At 41.5% G+C, this 17,747-nt stretch overlaps 1 protein-coding gene across 1 annotated transcript; it reads left to right on the forward strand.

Annotated features, from left to right (window-relative positions):
• The first annotated feature begins 586 nt into the window (after positions 1 to 586).
• Positions 587 to 17,501, forward strand: kif14 (kinesin family member 14). Its single transcript, XM_031759325.2, has 29 exons — positions 587 to 1,824; positions 1,982 to 2,236; positions 2,377 to 2,464; positions 2,570 to 2,668; positions 2,792 to 2,844; positions 2,943 to 2,973; positions 3,169 to 3,276; positions 3,419 to 3,535; positions 3,738 to 3,856; positions 3,953 to 4,125; positions 5,111 to 5,258; positions 6,031 to 6,094; positions 6,251 to 6,435; positions 6,620 to 6,722; positions 6,874 to 7,031; positions 7,126 to 7,273; positions 7,565 to 7,711; positions 8,359 to 8,491; positions 9,537 to 9,630; positions 9,862 to 9,997; positions 10,312 to 10,418; positions 11,318 to 11,418; positions 11,659 to 11,889; positions 12,108 to 12,295; positions 12,981 to 13,133; positions 13,685 to 13,807; positions 13,944 to 14,018; positions 15,353 to 15,503; positions 15,668 to 17,501. Exons 1-29 carry the CDS (start codon positions 827 to 829, stop codon positions 16,024 to 16,026), a joined length of 4,845 nt encoding a protein of 1,614 aa, XP_031615185.1. The 5' UTR covers positions 587 to 826; the 3' UTR covers positions 16,027 to 17,501.
• The last annotated feature ends 246 nt before the right edge of the window (positions 17,502 to 17,747 follow it).

Consider the following 17,747-nt stretch of genomic DNA (forward strand, 5'->3'; position numbering starts at 1 on the left):
GATCTGTGTTTTGTATGGTTAGTGCAAAGTGACTTAATCAAAAAGAGAAATGCTCCACACAATCTTCCACATTTTTCCGGGCTTAGAACTGGCACTAGTGGCACATAGTGAGAGGAGCATGAAAGGGGCACTGAAAGAAGAATAACAATCCTCATTAATCCAGACTTGAACCAAGGTCCAGATGCCTTTGAACAAGGCATTGAACGCACCCTGCCTTTTGTACAAACTTTAATCAGTCTGATTTTATTCTCATTTATTATTCCAACTAGAAGGTAATTTTTTCTCAAAGTTTCTCTGGAGGTTTTATTTATATCTCACTCCCTTCCTCAGTAGATTTAGGGAGTTTGAGACATTTCGTTTATTTTAACGGTAAAGGACTAAATTTAGATGGGAGCTTATGACTAGCACATTTTTTCCACTGGTACGCAATCTCTGAGACGACTATCGGTCACAGTTTATTTATTGTGGCTCGGTATTGTGCTGCCATCTAGCGGTATCATAAAGTGCCTACAGGCCGCGACCATGACGTGACGTAGCACTTTCAGAGAATCCAGCCAATCAGCTGCCAGTGACGGTGACGATTTGAAATTGAAGCGGGTAGAGGCGGAAGCGAGGAGGAGAACATAAACAAAAGAAGTTTTTTTTTTTCGCAAGTGCAAGTAATAATTTATTCGAATGGATTTTTATTTTCCTTTAACTAACATATGGACTCATATTTACGTCCGATTTACGTGGTTTTTAAATGTAGTTGTTCGTGTAAAGTGCATCTGCCGTTAATTCGCCTCTCTCGTAATTACACCGTTTAGGTTTCTAACAGTCCACAGCCATGTCGTTATTTAGCGTGCAAGCGAGGAAACACACCGCTTATTACGACAATCTGTTGTCAACATCAACGTCCAGGACACCCGGCCGAGAGCGAAAGATAGCCGACACGATGCTGGGCAAAAGTGTGACCGCATCAGGGGAGTCTGCATGTGAAGACAGCAGGTCATCAGATAAAAGCCGCCCGGTGAACAGGACGTATGTCGTCTCTGCCCTGTCAAAGAGCGGCAGCGGGCAGCAGACCCCTTACCGAGCTCGGCTCACCCTACAAAGACGGTCAAGGAGGAAGACCGGGGCCGAAACGGCGGAACAAACGATGACAGACAGCAGCCAAAGCACCACAGCAGCTCCGGAGAAGAGACTGACTCTGCAGCGCAGGACCAGGACTCCCTCCATGGACAAGAGCGGACGTGGACAGCCTGGTGGCCTGCAGTCAACTCCCAAAGTTCTCAGTGAACCAAACGGGAGGACACCTGGTTTATTCAGGTCTACGAGCTTAAGAGAAACTGCGACTCATGTGCAAACACAAGGGAGGTTTGCACAGAACAAGACCTCCTCCTCCTCTTCTTCATCTTCAAGTAGAAACACAGACGAGACCCAGACCTTTAAAACGCCGACCAGAAAGACCCCGTTTGAGAGAATCGCTGCCAAACGAGACGTGTTTGAGAGACTGGCAGGAAAAGAAGCTCCCAAGCCAGTGTTGGTCAAATCTGCCAGTCTGGAAAGGCCCAAACCCCGAGCACAGCAAGCCGAAAACACCGTCCCGGCTCCTCGGATCAGCAAGACGACCTCAGGTGTGCGAAGACCTGACACGACGCTGCAGGTGATAAAGACAAACACCTCGAACCAAAAGGGAGACGTGACCCAGGTCAGGACATCCGATCCTGCTCCTCCTGAACAGATCCTGCCCAGTACCAGTGAGGGTCTGAAGCAGCAGGACTTGCTTAAAATGGAAAACAGTGCTGTTACCGTGGCTGTGCGTGTTCGCCCCTTCAGTGCCAGGTTAGTGTTTAACTGCTGGGTGACTGAGAAGCATGCCCCCGTGTCAGTATATTAAAGTCTGGTTCTGGAAAATCTGTGTATAAAACACTGGCACGCTGCTTGTTTAAAGAAAGAGAAACAACACATTTCTGAAGTTTTGTGTTCTGCTCTATTACAGGGAGAAAGCTGAGAAGTCCTCACAGGTCATCTTCATGAATGGCCAGGAGACTGTTGTCCAGCATCCAGAGTCCAGGCAGAGCTACTCCTTCACCTACGACTTCTCTTTCTGCTCAGTGGATGCCAGCGACTCCAACTTTGCCTGCCAGCAGACCGTGTATGAGACGCTGGCCAAGCCTCTGCTGCTGAGGGCCTTTGAAGGATTTAACACCTGCCTGTTTGCCTACGGCCAGACAGGTTCTGGTAAATCATACACGTGAGTGGACTCACTTTTCATTTACATCAGTGTTCTCACTTATGTGGTCATGTTTTTTTTTGTTTTTTGTTGTTGTTGTTTTTTTTTACTTTTGTACTGTAATCTGTCACTTTGATGTGTTAAGACTGATTGTTTTGCAGGATGATGGGTTTTGAGGAGGAGGTAGGGGTGATCCCAAAATTCTGCCACGAGCTTTTTTCCAAACTGGCCTCAATAAAAAGTGAAGAGGTAAGCTCTCTTTTTGTTTTTTTGTTTTTTTTACATTTCTATTCCAATTTCATTTTTATCTGAAAAATAATTAAATGATCTGTTTGGGTCCCTTTTGAATCTCAGGTCAAATGTCATGTAGAGATGAGCTACTTTGAAGTGTACAATGAGAAGATCCATGACCTGCTGGTGACCAGAGAAGAACCAAACCAGAGGAGGATGCCCGTGAGTAGTTTGCTGTTGAGTGACACTCATCCCTGGCACATGTTTTTATCTCTAACTTGCCACTGTGGTTGACTTACCCCGGGGGAAAAATGTAGAAAACCTTTGTTTGGATTTGTTTTCCAGCTGAGGGTGAGAGAGCATCCGATCCACGGGCCTTATGTCGCTGAGCTCTCAGCGTAAGAAAATCCCGTCTTTCTCTCTTTATTCGCTGAAAGCTTGAACATTCTTGGATGGTACGTTTTTCAGAATTGCTCAGCTTGCTATTTCTTCACAGGAATGTGGTGCGCTCTTACGATGATGTTCAGGTAAGATGAACCAGTTGTCTTTTTATACTCTCCTGTTAGTGGGTGCTTTCAAGAACAAGCTAGGTCTTTAGTGTCAAGCAGACAAAAAGCCTGTTAACTGAATCTAAGAGGGTTGTCATGGAAATGAATATCTTCAAGTGAGATTTCACACAGAGAATCAATAATAATTTAAAGTACTTTTTTCTTCTTCTTTAGGGCTGGCTGGAGCTCGGGAATAAGCAGAGAGCCACGGCGGCCACAGGAATGAATGACAAGAGCTCCAGATCTCACTCTGTCTTCACCTTGGTCATGACCCAGACTAAGGTATGGACTCTTCACTGTGTATTTACACCTCTTTTCCCTCTTTGAGTTTTTACGTAAAAAGAATACAACGTTAATACGGGGGGAGCGGATGAATCGTGCTTACATTAAGTGCCTGTGAATCCATTTGTGTTTGTGTGTGCAGACTGAGCTTGTGGAAGGAGAGGAACATGACCACAGTATCACCAGCAGGATCAACTTGATCGATCTGGCAGGCAGCGAACGCTGTCGCTCTGCCCAGACCAGTGGAGACCGACTCAGGGTGAGTACATGTTAACTACCATCTGTGGTTAAGTCATTAAGCAGTTAATCATTGCTTGTTGGAGATTTTTAGGTAAACCACGGTATATAATTTTTATCATTCACAAATCAGAGTACAGTCTCTTGTCTCAGAAGGCTCTGGTTTCTTTGCATTGTTGGCCTGTTCATTTATTTTTTTTTTATGCAAAATTGTGTCTTTATAGGAAGGCGCCAGCATCAACAAATCACTGCTAACGCTCGGAAAGGTCATCTCTGCCTTATCAGAACAAGCGCTGACCAAGAAGAAAGTCTTCATACCGTACAGAGACTCTGTCCTTACATGGTGAGGGAACAGTGTGCTTGTGCACAATTTCTTTATTTGTATTTGTTTGTTTGTCAGCAATCGCAGAGACGGTTCTCCTCTAATTGACACCCACAGGCTGTTGAAGGAGAGCCTCGGCGGTAACTCTAAGACGGCCATGATTGCTACGCTGAGCCCGGCGGGCAGCAACGTGGAGGAGAGCCTGAGCACTCTACGATATGCCCAGCAAGCCCGCACAATCATAAATGTGGCCAAGGTCAATGAGGACACCAATGCCAAGCTCATTAGAGGTCAGACATCCATAACATACGTGCTTAAAAATTTGTATACTGTAGACAAAAGGTACCTATATATAAGCCTTATGTCTAAAGCAGGGTTTCAGTCATTTTTTTTCTCGAGGCACACTTACTGTGTTGGTTTGACATGTGAGGCTGGACAAATCCTTGGTCACCTTTTAAACTAAAAAAAAAAAAAGAGAGGGAGGGAAAATCATTTTTATATGAGAGATTCTGTTTCCTTTTTTCCCCCCTGTAGTTCTTTGTAAACCTGAACATCTGCCTTTCAACACACAAAGCCACACCTGTATCTTATTTACAACCAAAACCACAGAGTAGCTTCACAGGTGTAGTCAGTGTTTGTGGACTGGAAGAACTCTCTCACGCACACATATAAATATTTTCATGTCTGTCCTTCAGCTCCTCCTTCATCAGGCTTTTTCCCCTCTCTCTCTTTTGTTCATCCCTGTGTTTCTCTTTATATGTGAACGTGTTCCTGTTTTTTACTGGAGAGAGAAAAGCGCTCGCTCCCGATCGCGTTCTCTCTCCTCCTTTACCACTCACCCTCCCGTCTGTCGGCCCGTTTATCCATCACCAGCTCTTGCGCTATCCAGTTGAAATTAAAGCCTGGCCCTAACCTTGCCTCCAGGCCATATTTATGCACTGTCAGTTGCACATGGCGGCTAACTGTCATGCAAGTTTTATTTTTCATAAGATGATAGCGCTGCTGTTTGACGTTTTTAGCACTAAGGGGAGCTCTTGCTGTGGATTTCATTCACGATGCCTGTCAGCGGGAGACGCTCAAAGTGAATATGACTCGGACCGACAAACCAGGTCAATGCTGCTCAGCGAGTCAACTTCACTGAGGGACAGTGTCGAGTAGTTCTGACCAAATCTGATTATCCCTCTTTAAAGTGGCATCGTCCCTGCACGTTTACACAATCTTGCTGCAACAGTTTTCTCAGTAGGAAACAATCTGGATGAACTTTTTGTGTTTCAGAGCTGAAGGCAGAGGTGGAGAAGCTGCGAGCGGCCCAGATGAGCTCCCAGGGCGTTGAACCAGAGAGAGTGAGGCTCTTCCAGCAGGAGATCGCCACCTTGAAGAATAAACTCTGTCAGCAAGAGAGGGAAATGATTGAGGCCAATCGGTCAGCATTACTGCTATAATCCTGCTGAATCCTCAAATGAACAGTCCTCTTTTTGCAGTGGAGGGGGTCAAATGAAAGCTAATTTCAAAGTTATTCTTCATACTTACACAAAGTCATAGTATATTTACAGTGATCTATATGTTTCTGTGTATTTGCGCAGTCTTGATACGTACAGTTTGTTATTGAGTTCTAATAACAGAAAGATTTAATTCTTTCCAGTGTATATTTTATTAGGCTAAAACATTCAACATTCTGATATTAGAAATAAAAATTGGACATTTTTAGCAGTACAAAGACGTGGAAGTAGAGCCCAACTAATATAGAATTTTTAAATAAAATGTTTATGTGTGGTTATTTAGATAATATGACAATGCTCTTTCAGTATAATTGGGATTTATTACCCCAGCAAGTTGTGCGCTACTCATTTATCAGAATCAGAAGTACTTTATTAATCCCGAAGGAAATGATGGAAATTATGCTCTGCTTTGATCAGCTGGTTATTTTTGCTGCTTTCCAAACACTTGTGTTCTCTTCTGGAAAGCTGCAGAGTGCCCTCTGGTGGATGAACTATGCAACGTCAACCCTCTTAACTTGTTTGAAGGGTGTTTCTCCCATCTCTTCTTTAAAACTTTTTCATTTATCGACCATTATAAATGCTGATATTAATATATGACTTGGGGTTTACTTAGCAGTGGGTGATGTTAGTGGTAGAATTTGTTCTTGTGTCATTTTTGCTTTTAGTTATAAATATTTTTTTCAAATTTTCCGGCAGGGCGTGGAGGGAGAAACTTGAGCAAGCAGAAATTCGCAAGCATGAAGAGACCAAAGAGTTGCAGGTAATTTCTTTTTTCGGTGTAACCTTCATTTTATTAGTTTACTCTAACATCCTGCACCCACCATGCTTGTGTTCAAATGCTAATGTTAAAGAAGAAGCTGAAAACGAAGGAGATGAAACCCCCCCTCTATAAATAAATTTTGGTCTGTGTGATCAGAAAGCAGGAGTGACCTTCAAAGTGGACAACCGTCTTCCCAACCTTGTGAATCTGAACGAGGACCCTCAGTTGTCTGAGATGCTTCTCTACATGATCAAAGAGGGTCGCACCACGGTGGGCAAGCTCAAGTCCAACTCCAGCCATGATATCCAGCTGACTGGCGCCCTCATTGCTGACCAGCACTGGTGAGGCCAACTCCTCAGAGGGGTGTGAAAACAGTACCACATTGTTCAGTCAGGTGGAATAGCTGCTTCAAGAGATATTATGGCTGGATGTAACCAAGGAATATGAAGCCCTACTAAGATATTTGGCCTCTTTCTTTGCATTTAACTTAAAATAGTTTATATTTCCTTATATATTTTTTTTCAGTGTTATATCCAACATACACAGTACCGTCAGTATCATTCCAATGGAAAACGCCAAGACTTTTGTTAATGGGAACCTCCTCTCTGAATCCACAGTCCTACACCATGTAAGTAAAGCAGCAAGTTCTAACTTTTGTGTCCTTCTATCTGTTCCCTCTGTTACTCACTGTAAATCAAACACAATGATCTGTCCACGCAAGGCCCAAATGGTTTCATAAATGATTCTCTCTGGATCTGTGTCTTTTGTCCGGCTTCTAGGGCGACAGGGTGATTCTTGGAGGCGATCACTACTTCCGATTTAATCACCCTGCAGAGGTGCAGTCTGGGAAGAGAGCGTCATGCTGGACAGGCGAAGGCGACGGTCATAAAGATTTCGAATTTGCTAAAAACGAGCTCCTTGCAGCTCAAAGAGTGCTGTGAGTGGAGGGAAAACCGGCCAGACGGAGGCTTTTCTGATAAAATGTAATTCCATACTATCAAAACCTGAATTCTCATTTTTGTGTTTCTCAGGCTTGAGGCAGAAATTGAAGAAGCCCATCTTAAAGCAAAGCAGGAGATGATGCAAGGAATCCAGATGGCAAAAGAAGTGGCTCAGAAAGAGCTTTCTGACCAGAAGGCGCTCTATGAAGAAAAGATCCGAGCCTTGGAGAGAGAGCTGGTATCCGAGACTTTCTCTTCTTGTTTTTCTTTTTTTAAAATCTAGAAATAGGCCAGTTGGATGATATTATCAGTCATTTATCACTGTAGCCCTGTATAAGATTATTGACAGTCTGTAATTTTTATTTACTGTAATATTGTAAACTAAAACCTCAAATTGAAATTGTTAGGTGTATTTTCTTAACACTTGTGCATTTTTAAAGAACCTTTAAGCATAGTAGAGTTTTGCACACTCTCATACCCTGTCAGATCATGCAAACTACAGATAAATGCCAGCATTTCGTTCCTTCAGAATGAGGAGAATGAGCGGAAGCACCAACAGGAGTTGGAGCAGCAGAGGGTTGCCAGCCAGATGGCAGAGCTCAAAATTGCCAAGCTGGAGTTGGAGCAGGAGGTGGATGTCCAGAGGAAACGTCTCCGTATCCACATGGAGACCCAGGTTAGGATTTTTGATTAAATTGAGGAAACAACAAAAAAAGAATGGGCTCGATTATTTTGATTTGTGCACATGTAAAAAAAAAAAAAAAAAGAATACCCAATTTACATTTGGCCGGTCGGCCTTTATGGGAAGCCTCCTGTGTGAAGGTTCTGTGTGTTTGCAACCCTTTGGATCTCAGGTGCAGGTGGAGACGGCCTTGCAGGGGAATTGGGCAAAATTAAACAGGACATGAACAATCACTTTTTGATGGCATTTTTTTATGGATAAAAGTGAAAATAGCTCAGGAATGTGACCGCCGTACCGTCAGTTTTTTCCACAAAGAGACTGGTGCCTTTTCTTTTATTTCCCCTCTGACTGTAGGTGGGTGGGTAGGTGGGCGAAATGTGCGATATTTTAAGCAGTCAGCTTCTCGCTTTTCTGGAAGTAGGCATACAGGAAATCTATATTCATTAATTACATCACCCCCTTTCGTTTGCTCATCCTCATGTTTTCTGATGTTATGAATGAGCATTAGCAAATATGCTGACTCTGGGCTTTATGTTTAACCATTTGGGATGCGTTTCGAGCCACCGTGGAGCTTGGCTTCAGGCGGAATGTTTTACCCTGATGGTTTTTAATGTTGTTTACATTACCATGACTCACTCAAGGCTATGGAAGAGCATCGTGTGCGCCAAGCGAGGATTGTCGAGGCCCTGGAGGCGGAAAAGAAAAAGATCGGCATGGAGCTGGAGGAGATTCAGAAGAAAAGAGCTTTAAGGCAAAACCATACACCCCAACATGGTAAGTTAAGTCGCCACTGAACGTGTCTGGGAGTAAGGATCACATCGTGTAAGCAGAGTTGTCCTGACCAGCAGAAGCATTAGAGAAAAGCTGTTTGCCACTATATCAACGTACACCGAAGACATATATAATCCTTAGTAAATATGTAAAGCACTAATGGACCTCCATATTATCAGAGATGCAGGCTTTTGAACTGGGCGGTGATGACTAGCCAGATGGTCCGTCTCCTCTTTAGACTGGGGAACATGGTTTCCATGTTTGTCTAAAAGAACTTCAAATTTCAATTTGTCTAACCACGGGACAGTTTTCCACTTTGCTCCGGACCATTTTAGAAGAGCTTTGGCCCAGTGCCATTAGCTTCTTCTTTGACCCAGCATACAGTGTTTACGACAATGATTTCCATGACTGAATCGTGCCTGTTTTTAATGCAGTGCTGCCTGAAGGCCTGAAGATCACAGGTGTTCAGTATTAATCTTTGGCCTTGTCCCTTGTGCACAGATTTCTTCAGGTTCCTGGAGTCTTATAATGATAGTATATTTGTTTGTTTTACAAACATTAGACACAGGAGCAGATAGCTGAACCTCTGCCCATCTTATTTTCTGAGAAACCGCCCCTCTAAGATGCTCCTTTTATATCCAATTGTTTTATTTGACTCGAGTCAATGTTGCCTTAAAATGACTTTTTGGTAAGGTAAGGAGTGTTGGAGAGTCTGACCATTATGCTGCCCTCTCATTCTGTTCATTTGTTTGTACAATCATCATATTAGATGAATGGATTTAATGTCAGAATTTATGAGCCTCTCAACCCTAATCGGCAGAATGTAGAGCACAGCGACCTGCATCTTACTGTAATTCCTTATAAGGTCTTTGAGAAATGTTGTTGAAAATGAGTGAAATAGCCAGTGAGTAGCTTATTTTAACTGTTCCTTTTTACAGTGAATCCCTGCTGTGTACTATCTTGTACTGCTAAGTAAAGATCATCTGAGCCAAATGATATTTAACTCTGGGCTGTTAGTTGAAGGTAATGTTTCATTTCTCTGTTGCAGTCTCTCCACAGTGGGATGCCATGAAGTTGTCCTTGATGATTGAGGAAGCCAATAAAATCAGTGCTAAACTGAAGAAACACACAGTGTTCAGCAGGTAGGAAAGAAAGGATGGGCAAAAATCGCATATATTTTTTTTATTATGCATCATGTAAACCCAAAAATTGGCATTTCAAAAGTAAAAGCATGTAAACTTATTTCCAGTCTTCTTTGTATTTAGCTACTCCCTTTAGGGGTCACCACAGCCAAAAATACAGCTGTAAATGAACATGTGGCTGCTGTGAACCTCTGACCTTATTATTTTTATTGAGTTTACTCTCCGTTTTAGACACGAGAGCTCGGAGAGTGAGAAGTGCAGTGGTGTGCTACAGGTGCGAGTTCAAAACACAAAGCTGGGAATTACCACTTTCTGGTGTCTGGAAAAGTTCCAAAATAACATTGCTGCCATGAGGGAGCTCGAACGGGTAAGTCTGGGATCAATTCTGCGTTCAAATTCATAACCTTTTTTTACTATCATGTCTTTCTCAGATTAACTTGTTTTCTAGTAAGACAAAGCACACCTGTTCAGCCTGCACGGCTCTCTCTTCCTTGTTTTGCAAATTCAGAGCCTGACATCAGCTCCAGTCACTTGCAAATTTCCTAAGTGTTTGACCTCATTTATAGTCCAGAATGGATTGTTTTATGCCTGACAGAGGGATGCTGCCTCACTTTGCGATGCTTTTCTCATTAAGCTGAGTAAATGAGAGTGGACATGTCATCAGGAGTTTATTCACCACAGGGGGATTCCAGCTCTAAAGATGACAATGTGTTTTACGACCCCGATGATGAGTGGGAGCAAGATATATCAGCCTCCTCTTCCTCTGCCTCCTCCTTTTCTCGACGAAGGTAATTATCCAGCTCCTCCTATTCATAAATCCTTCTTCCTAGCATCTTTCAGGGAATTAATAGGTATTCTTGATCAATTGCTTGAAATATGGAGGCGGGAAAGTTTTCAAAAACACTGCTTGTCCCTGAGGGAAGTGTGTGTGTGTGTGCGTGTGTGTGCATGTACTTTACATTTCATCTTTATCACAGCTTTTAGGAAGGAAAAAATAGAAGTGAGCATTTTTGCACTGATTTGCATTGACCCGCTCTCTGTAAGGGAACAAGTGGACACAAAGCGTGCCACAAAAACAGATCCCTTTTTTAAAAAATGTTTTACTTTTCGTATGTGGAAAGTTGCGTGATGATAAATACTTCAAGTAAATTTGGAATACTTGAGTTATTTTCACAGTCCTCCCAGTTTCCAACATTGTGATTTACAACCTGGCACATATTTCTTGGTAGTTAAACAGTACTGATTTCTCTCTTTTCCTGAAAACTTTCTGCCCAAAGAAGAGTCCCCTCTTTGGTGTATTTCTTGTGTTCACTAATTTTCACATGCATGCAGGTCAGGCCAAGGTGTTTGTTTGAAAGCGGTATGGTGGACACACACACAGCATCTGCTGTGCATGCAGAACATTTTCCCCCTCACATTGTGGTTATTCTTGTCAAACAGTCCTGGTGTTCCCAAACTACCACCAGGCACAGCCAAATGAAACACTGCACAGGCTCTGTGGCTCCACCATATTGCTCTTTTACTCCATTAAACCTTTGCCTAAACAATCATCTCTATTTACTGACCTTTCCACCTCTGGGTTTCTCCTTCAAGTAAAGTTTATTCTCCTGTGTCTAAAGAAAAAGTCAGTATAAATGTTGAACGTTGGCAGCAGTACCAAGTGGGTTTCTGGTTGGTTTGGCTTTAGAAGCAGGAGTTTGCTGAAGAGCAAAAGGATCTCAGGGCGTCTCTACGAGATCCGGGTGCATCCCATTCAGAGCCTCCACAGTGGCTCCTCACAGTCTGCTGGTAAGACACACAAGAAAATATACATAAAATATTTAACGCCGTGTTCTTTAAAGGCAAATGTCTGTGGAACTGAGTAGCAAAAAGCTGCCTCTTGTTGTCTTTCTAAAATGCGACATTGTTACATAAATATAAATTTTCAGACCTGCATGCAGCATTCAGTGCTACAGCTGTTAAACACTCGACTACATTTGATTTTTGTGACAAATGATCATCACCCACTCTTCTCTATGTCTGACCCAGGGTTAATGGGTGTGACCAAATCCCCCTCCCTCCATTCCAGCATCTCAGACCCTGGGATGCCTGGCATCTGCAAGGAGCTAGTTGGCCAGTCACTGGCTCGTCTGCGTAGTTCTACAGGGTCTGAGGAGAGCATGGCAGATCGGTTAATCTCAGATCTAAACCTGGTCTACGTGGCCGTCCAAACTATATCTGACCTATACGACGGTCTGGATGATGACAGCCAGGACAGTGGTGAGTTCCAGTCAACTTCATTATACATTAGTAAATCAATAGCTACTGATGGATAGGTAATGATTAGAAGAATAATTTGTGGATATTCGTCCTCTGCCAAGGTAAGAGCTGAGCCAAAAGGCATGTATGACCGGGCCACATTCATAAAGGTGGCCTGGTGTTTATTGGGCACAAACTTTTATTGTGGTGCTTTTTGGTGGTGTCTTTTTTTTTTGCAGTGTTTGTGGGTAATTTGGTGGCACAAACTGAGTTGGTGAAGGCCACGACAGCCTTAGAGAATGCAGTGTTTGTAACCATGCAGTGGCTGGCCAGTGTTAAACCCTCCTCCGGTCTGCTCTACACGATTGCCGAGGAACTTAAAAGCCAAGTCAAGAAGATGGGAGGGTTCTTCCAGATGTTGATTCAGGTAAGAAAAAGGTATCACACATTAAAGTGACAGTACACAAAGTTTCAAATTGAGGTTTCTGCATGGTGACGATAAAAGGCTAAGCCAGCCTACATGCAGATTGTATCATTATTCTCTAATCATTACACTCTGCCCATTTTGAGTTCAGGCAAATCAATAGCCTTTTTTTTCTCTTTTCTTTTTTTTTAAGTTAAAGGCTATGCATTGACATGATGTCTGGGTTTTCTGGCATTTGCAGTATATGAATGAGTCAAAAAGAGTGCAAAATCTAAGCTGACAAATGATTTTCAATTTTGCGTAGTTTGGAGAGGGGGTGGCTAATCAAAATGCAGAGCATTGATTGACGGGTCTTAGCTCTGAGCTGTTTGAGCTCTGTCTATGGAAATGGCAAAGCTGAGGGAATTCTCAACCTTGAAGCCCCAAACAGAACATGAATATATGGAAACTAAATCTAAATTCCTTACCAGTCTCAGCACTTAAACACACAATTTTCCCCTCTCGATCCTTACTTTTAATTTTTTCTAGCATTTTAATTTATTTACTGCCCCTTCAGACTTTGTCGGCTGTTGTGCTCTCTCGCTTGCATTGATTCACTATTAAATAAATTTGAACTGAACCTGTGTATCAGTTTGTTTGTGCCGACTCGATGCTGAGTGAAACATTCCTCTCCCGCCCTCACATCCAGGGTTGCGAATCTGAGATCACATCGATGGTGAAAGAAGCCCGAAGGAAAACTAGTCAGTGCCTGGATGCAACTTTGCTTGCACTTGGCCACATGGCGGTGGTGACGGGCATGTCATTGAATGTCACGGGACTGGGCACCCAGACTATGGGCAAGGTAAGACCACCAAAAATTTAGCTGGGAGATCTCTGTTTGGGCACTGTGGTCCACTCTACTCATGCCCCCTCATCAAAACTATTAACTGTATGAATGTGAGTGTAAGGTATAGCCATGGTAACAGGGTACACCAATGCTAAGGTTTTATGTATTGGGATATAATTAATTATCTGGTCCCTAACAGGTCATAAACTTCATATGAATAATAAAACATGATACCACACACTGTCATTATTTATTTAACAAAAATAAGCCGAAATGTAGAAGCTGTGAGTGGAAAAACCAAGTCCACCCTTATTACTTCCACTGGAATTAAGAAGAAAAGCAGTGGCCAACTTCTGATTACCCCACACACACACACACACACACACACACACACACACACACACAAATTGTTGCTGCCCATTAATCTTCAAAGGGTGAAAGGTTAATTTTTAATTTTCAAACAATCTGAAATCTGTCATTCTTTGTAGCTCTGGTAACTGACTGGAATAATGTGGTCATAAAAAGTCATTTGTGTCCCTTTGTTTGTTTGTTTTTTTAATCATTAGCCTTCAGTGGTCACGTGTCTAATGAAGGGAACTGGTAAGGGTGTCCGATCTCTCTTGGAGGAGAGCCTCACCATCACCAGGGAAATGCTGAGAGAGGCTCAACTGTCCTATCCCAGAAGCTCAGTAAGAGATCACTCGCTTATTTAAAATGTTGTGCCTTTTTGTCCTCGTTTGTACCACAGAAATGCTATACCTGGTGTGTTTTTTTTAAAGTGTTTTTTGAGTTGCTACCCATGATACCTGTCATTGTTATATGCAGGTCCTCCAGAGCCTTAAGTCAAAGACTCTTGATTTAGCTCGTGCTCTGGAGAGCTACATGTACTGCCATATTTCGGTAAGTTTCATCAACAGAATCCATTAAAAACCACAATCTGTAGCCTCTAAACCAGGGACGTCAAACTCCTTTTCACTGCACAGACTGTCCTGTAATTATAAATGTTTATGTTTTTTAGTTTACTGCAAGTGCACCAAAAGTGGAAAAACTGTAATTTTCCCGTCATTTAATTGTTTATCTCTTAACTAATGACTTTATGGCTAGGATAGGAAAAGCTGTAAAACCTAAGAAAATGCAGTTAGAAGTTGAAAATCTACATACTCCTTCATATTTTTTTCTAAAGCTCTCTAGTTGGCCAGATTCAGGTCTTCGCTGGGCCGATTCTTGCCCCCAGGCCTTATATTTGACACCCCTTCTCTAAACCCTTTAATTTTTTTCACAATCAGATCTACAACATAATGCAGCTTAATTTTTTTTTTTTTTTAGCCTCTATTGTTTCATTATGTTCATATTTTTTTTTTTATTAAGAATGTAATCATAGACTTAAAAAATATGTTTCAAAATTGGGGGAGGGAATAAATGGCATTAGTTATCTGCTTTGTGGAGCTTCATTACAAAAGTCCTGGCACTTGTTTTGGTTTAACCAGAGCAAAAAGACAACAGTGCACGCTCAGCTGAGCATCCTGTAGGTAAAGGTTAAAAACGATCCTCCGTCTTGACACAGGCTTAAATGTTACGGATTAAGACTCGCTGCCACAACAGCCCCGTTAAAGATGCCACTCAGCCTTTATTGCTCCCGTAAAGCTCAGTGTGCCGTAAGCTTATCTCTCTGCGGTCATCCCTCGGTGATCGTCCGCGTAATGAATGTGTTGAATGAAGGGGCATAAGTCACAGCTAACAGGCTTGTTTGTCCTTATCTTAGCCACACAAAGTAGCAGGTTTTATTTTGCCCTTTTTACCTTTTCAAACCAATACATGACACATGTAGGCAGCTGGGCTTTATGCTGTCCACAGTGTTATTGTAGTCAAATAAAACTGAGTTATATCCTCCAAAAGCTACTTTCAGGGTGTTTTTCTCACTATTGGTAAATGTAACAGAGGCTTGAACCCAAAATATTTTCAGCTTATAGTGATTCAGACACTGGCTGCAATTCTTTTATTTCACTTTTTGTGTAAAATGTATTCTGTTCACCCTTTAAAATATAACTTAAGCAAAATACAGGAGTCAAAACTTTCTGCATTTAGTTAATAGTACATTTATACACATTATGATAGGATCTTTGTTGTGTTTTGTATGTAATTTAACAGATGAAGTTGTGGCTTGCCTTAAAAGCATGTCCTGTTTGTTTGCAGTCTTGTTGTCATTATGTGTATGTACTAATGTCTGCAAACAGGAGAGGGAATCGGAACCACAGGAGGTAGAGGAAGGGGAGGAGGACGCCTTGGCTTCACTTTTGCAGAAACTGAGGATGACATCAACCAAACTGTTCCAGCTGAACCAAGCCATTAGACAGTTGCATTCATCTCTGTCTACAGCCTTACATGGTAAAGTTTTTGATTCACAGTGTCAGACACTTACACTAATGTACTTCCTTGATGGGCAAAGGCCAATGCTAGCTCTTCCAGATTATTTTCTGATAGTTTAGTGGCAGCAGTGTTGGTAGATTTAAGGATGGTTGACCAGTCTGTCCCTGCTGCCCTCCTCCTAGGAAAAGACTTCAAAAGCTGCAGAGATATGATCTCCTCTTCTGCCAAGGCTGTTGACGAGCTGATCACCGGCCTTTCCAAGGATGGAATTGGGGCCCCGACCCCGCAGCTTCCCTGTCTTCAGACCGTAATGTCTGCACGAGATGAGCTCCACTTGGTCCTGGAGTCCTTGTCCTCTCTCTTGAACCAGCAGGAGGAGGGAGAGAGAAGTTCAGCTAGTTTTGAAAAGGATACAGAAGAAGAAAACTCAGCCAGAGAGAGAGCTGCCACTCACAGTACTGTTAGACATCGAGTTGTGAGCAAGATTGTGTACGCCCTCGCTCCAGATGTGCAGTCCAACAGCAGCCCGCACTGGGTATAGTCTTTATTTGTCGTATCACATGCTCTTTTACAGACTGGTAACAAGAAAACTGCAGTATAGCTATCTACAAGCTGTATTTACACAACCATCTGCACACCAGAGCAGTAGTTCCTCTAATTTGTCTTACTTCTAATGTTCTATAAAGGTAGCTGTTGTTAAAATATTCAAACTGATTTCCCTAGCTTAGTAAAAATGTTGCTTTTCAGCACTTTACATTTATTTTAATAAAAATCAAGTGTTTTGTTAAACATTTAAGCCACCAGAATGTGTATAGCGTTACGATTAGCAGATTAACAGCATTAGGAGTAACTAGCTGTAAAGATGTGCTGTGCCAGGTTTTTGCTCCTTTACTTTATATATTTTTTCAGAGGCATTTAATAATTCTACTGCTGGTTTTTCTTATCAGTTCAAACATGCAGATTCGATAGTCAGCACCTCAGGTACAACACTTTGTTAAAGGTCTTGATTACCCACATGTTTTCTTTCTTGCATGAAGTCATTTTGTTGTCATGTTTGGATCAATATTGCTTTTGTACATTGAATAACTCGTACTGTAAAATTTGCACTCAGGAGAGACTTGTATATTTGGGGTTTCTTCTCAACACACATGCTTTAACAGGGCACAGTTTTTAATCTTGTTGGTTGTTGTAGTTTTGTTTTTTGTTTTATTTAGTGCTTTATATGAATTGGTTTAAAAAAAAAAAAAAATGCTACTTGTACTACAAAAATATATGCACATGGTTTGATTTTGCAAAGATCCAAACCTTTTATCTTGAAGGATGCTGTTCAATAAACCATGGAGCTGTGGTTAAGACTGCACTCATAATAAAATAAGACTTTGTTGAATTAAAATCAGACCTAGTTTTATTCTTCTGCTGGTCTAACAGCACAGGTATACATGGATGCTAAAAACTAGTCTTGTCCAGCATCATTGCTCCAGTTCAACATCCAAATCTGCGTGAGATTAATATCCTTTTTTTTTTTTTTTCCATGTTTAAACTGAAATATCATTATGCAACGTTATGCCTTTGGACCACTTTTCTAAGGGTAATCATTATACTATAAAGATTTTATGTATATGTGTTCCTTATTTCCTCCTGGATAAAAAGAGCGATCTTGATAAAACTTTGCATAAAAAATGAAATGTATAATTTTATACAAATTCCACAGTCATATTTGTACATTTGACAGGTCAGCTGAGTATAGAATGAAATGACAGGTTAGAATGTGGTGTTATAATTTAAACATAAAGGTATTTGCATGTTCCATAGCCCAGTGAGGAGAGAGGCCAGGGTTAAAAAAAAAAAAGCTATAAAAACACTGCTTGAATAAATATGAATATATGAAGTTGATGATTGTTCAAATAAAAGAGAACATTTTAATCAATTTCTTGTTTGCTCCCAAACCTATGACATGACTATACAGCGAAAAGCTTGACATGGTATGTAAGGAAAAAATAAACAAATACACAAAAAGTTTTATGACTCAGTTTCATAATTTCAAAATTCTCCAAAACTAACATTTTCTTTAATTCACTCATATTAAACTCATTAGGGTCAAATTTAGTGTGAACAATAATATGTGCATATATATAATAATAAGTGCATGCACACACATTGGAATGATTCTTTGTGTCATTGTGGTGGATCATAAATTTGATTAGTTTTTGAGTTGTACATCTCTGTTCCTTATATTTTGTGTCATACCTTTATTATCGTTTT

Source organism: Oreochromis aureus, linkage group 15, assembly GCF_013358895.1.
Source record: "Oreochromis aureus strain Israel breed Guangdong linkage group 15, ZZ_aureus, whole genome shotgun sequence".
NCBI lineage: Eukaryota > Metazoa > Chordata > Actinopteri > Cichliformes > Cichlidae > Oreochromis > Oreochromis aureus.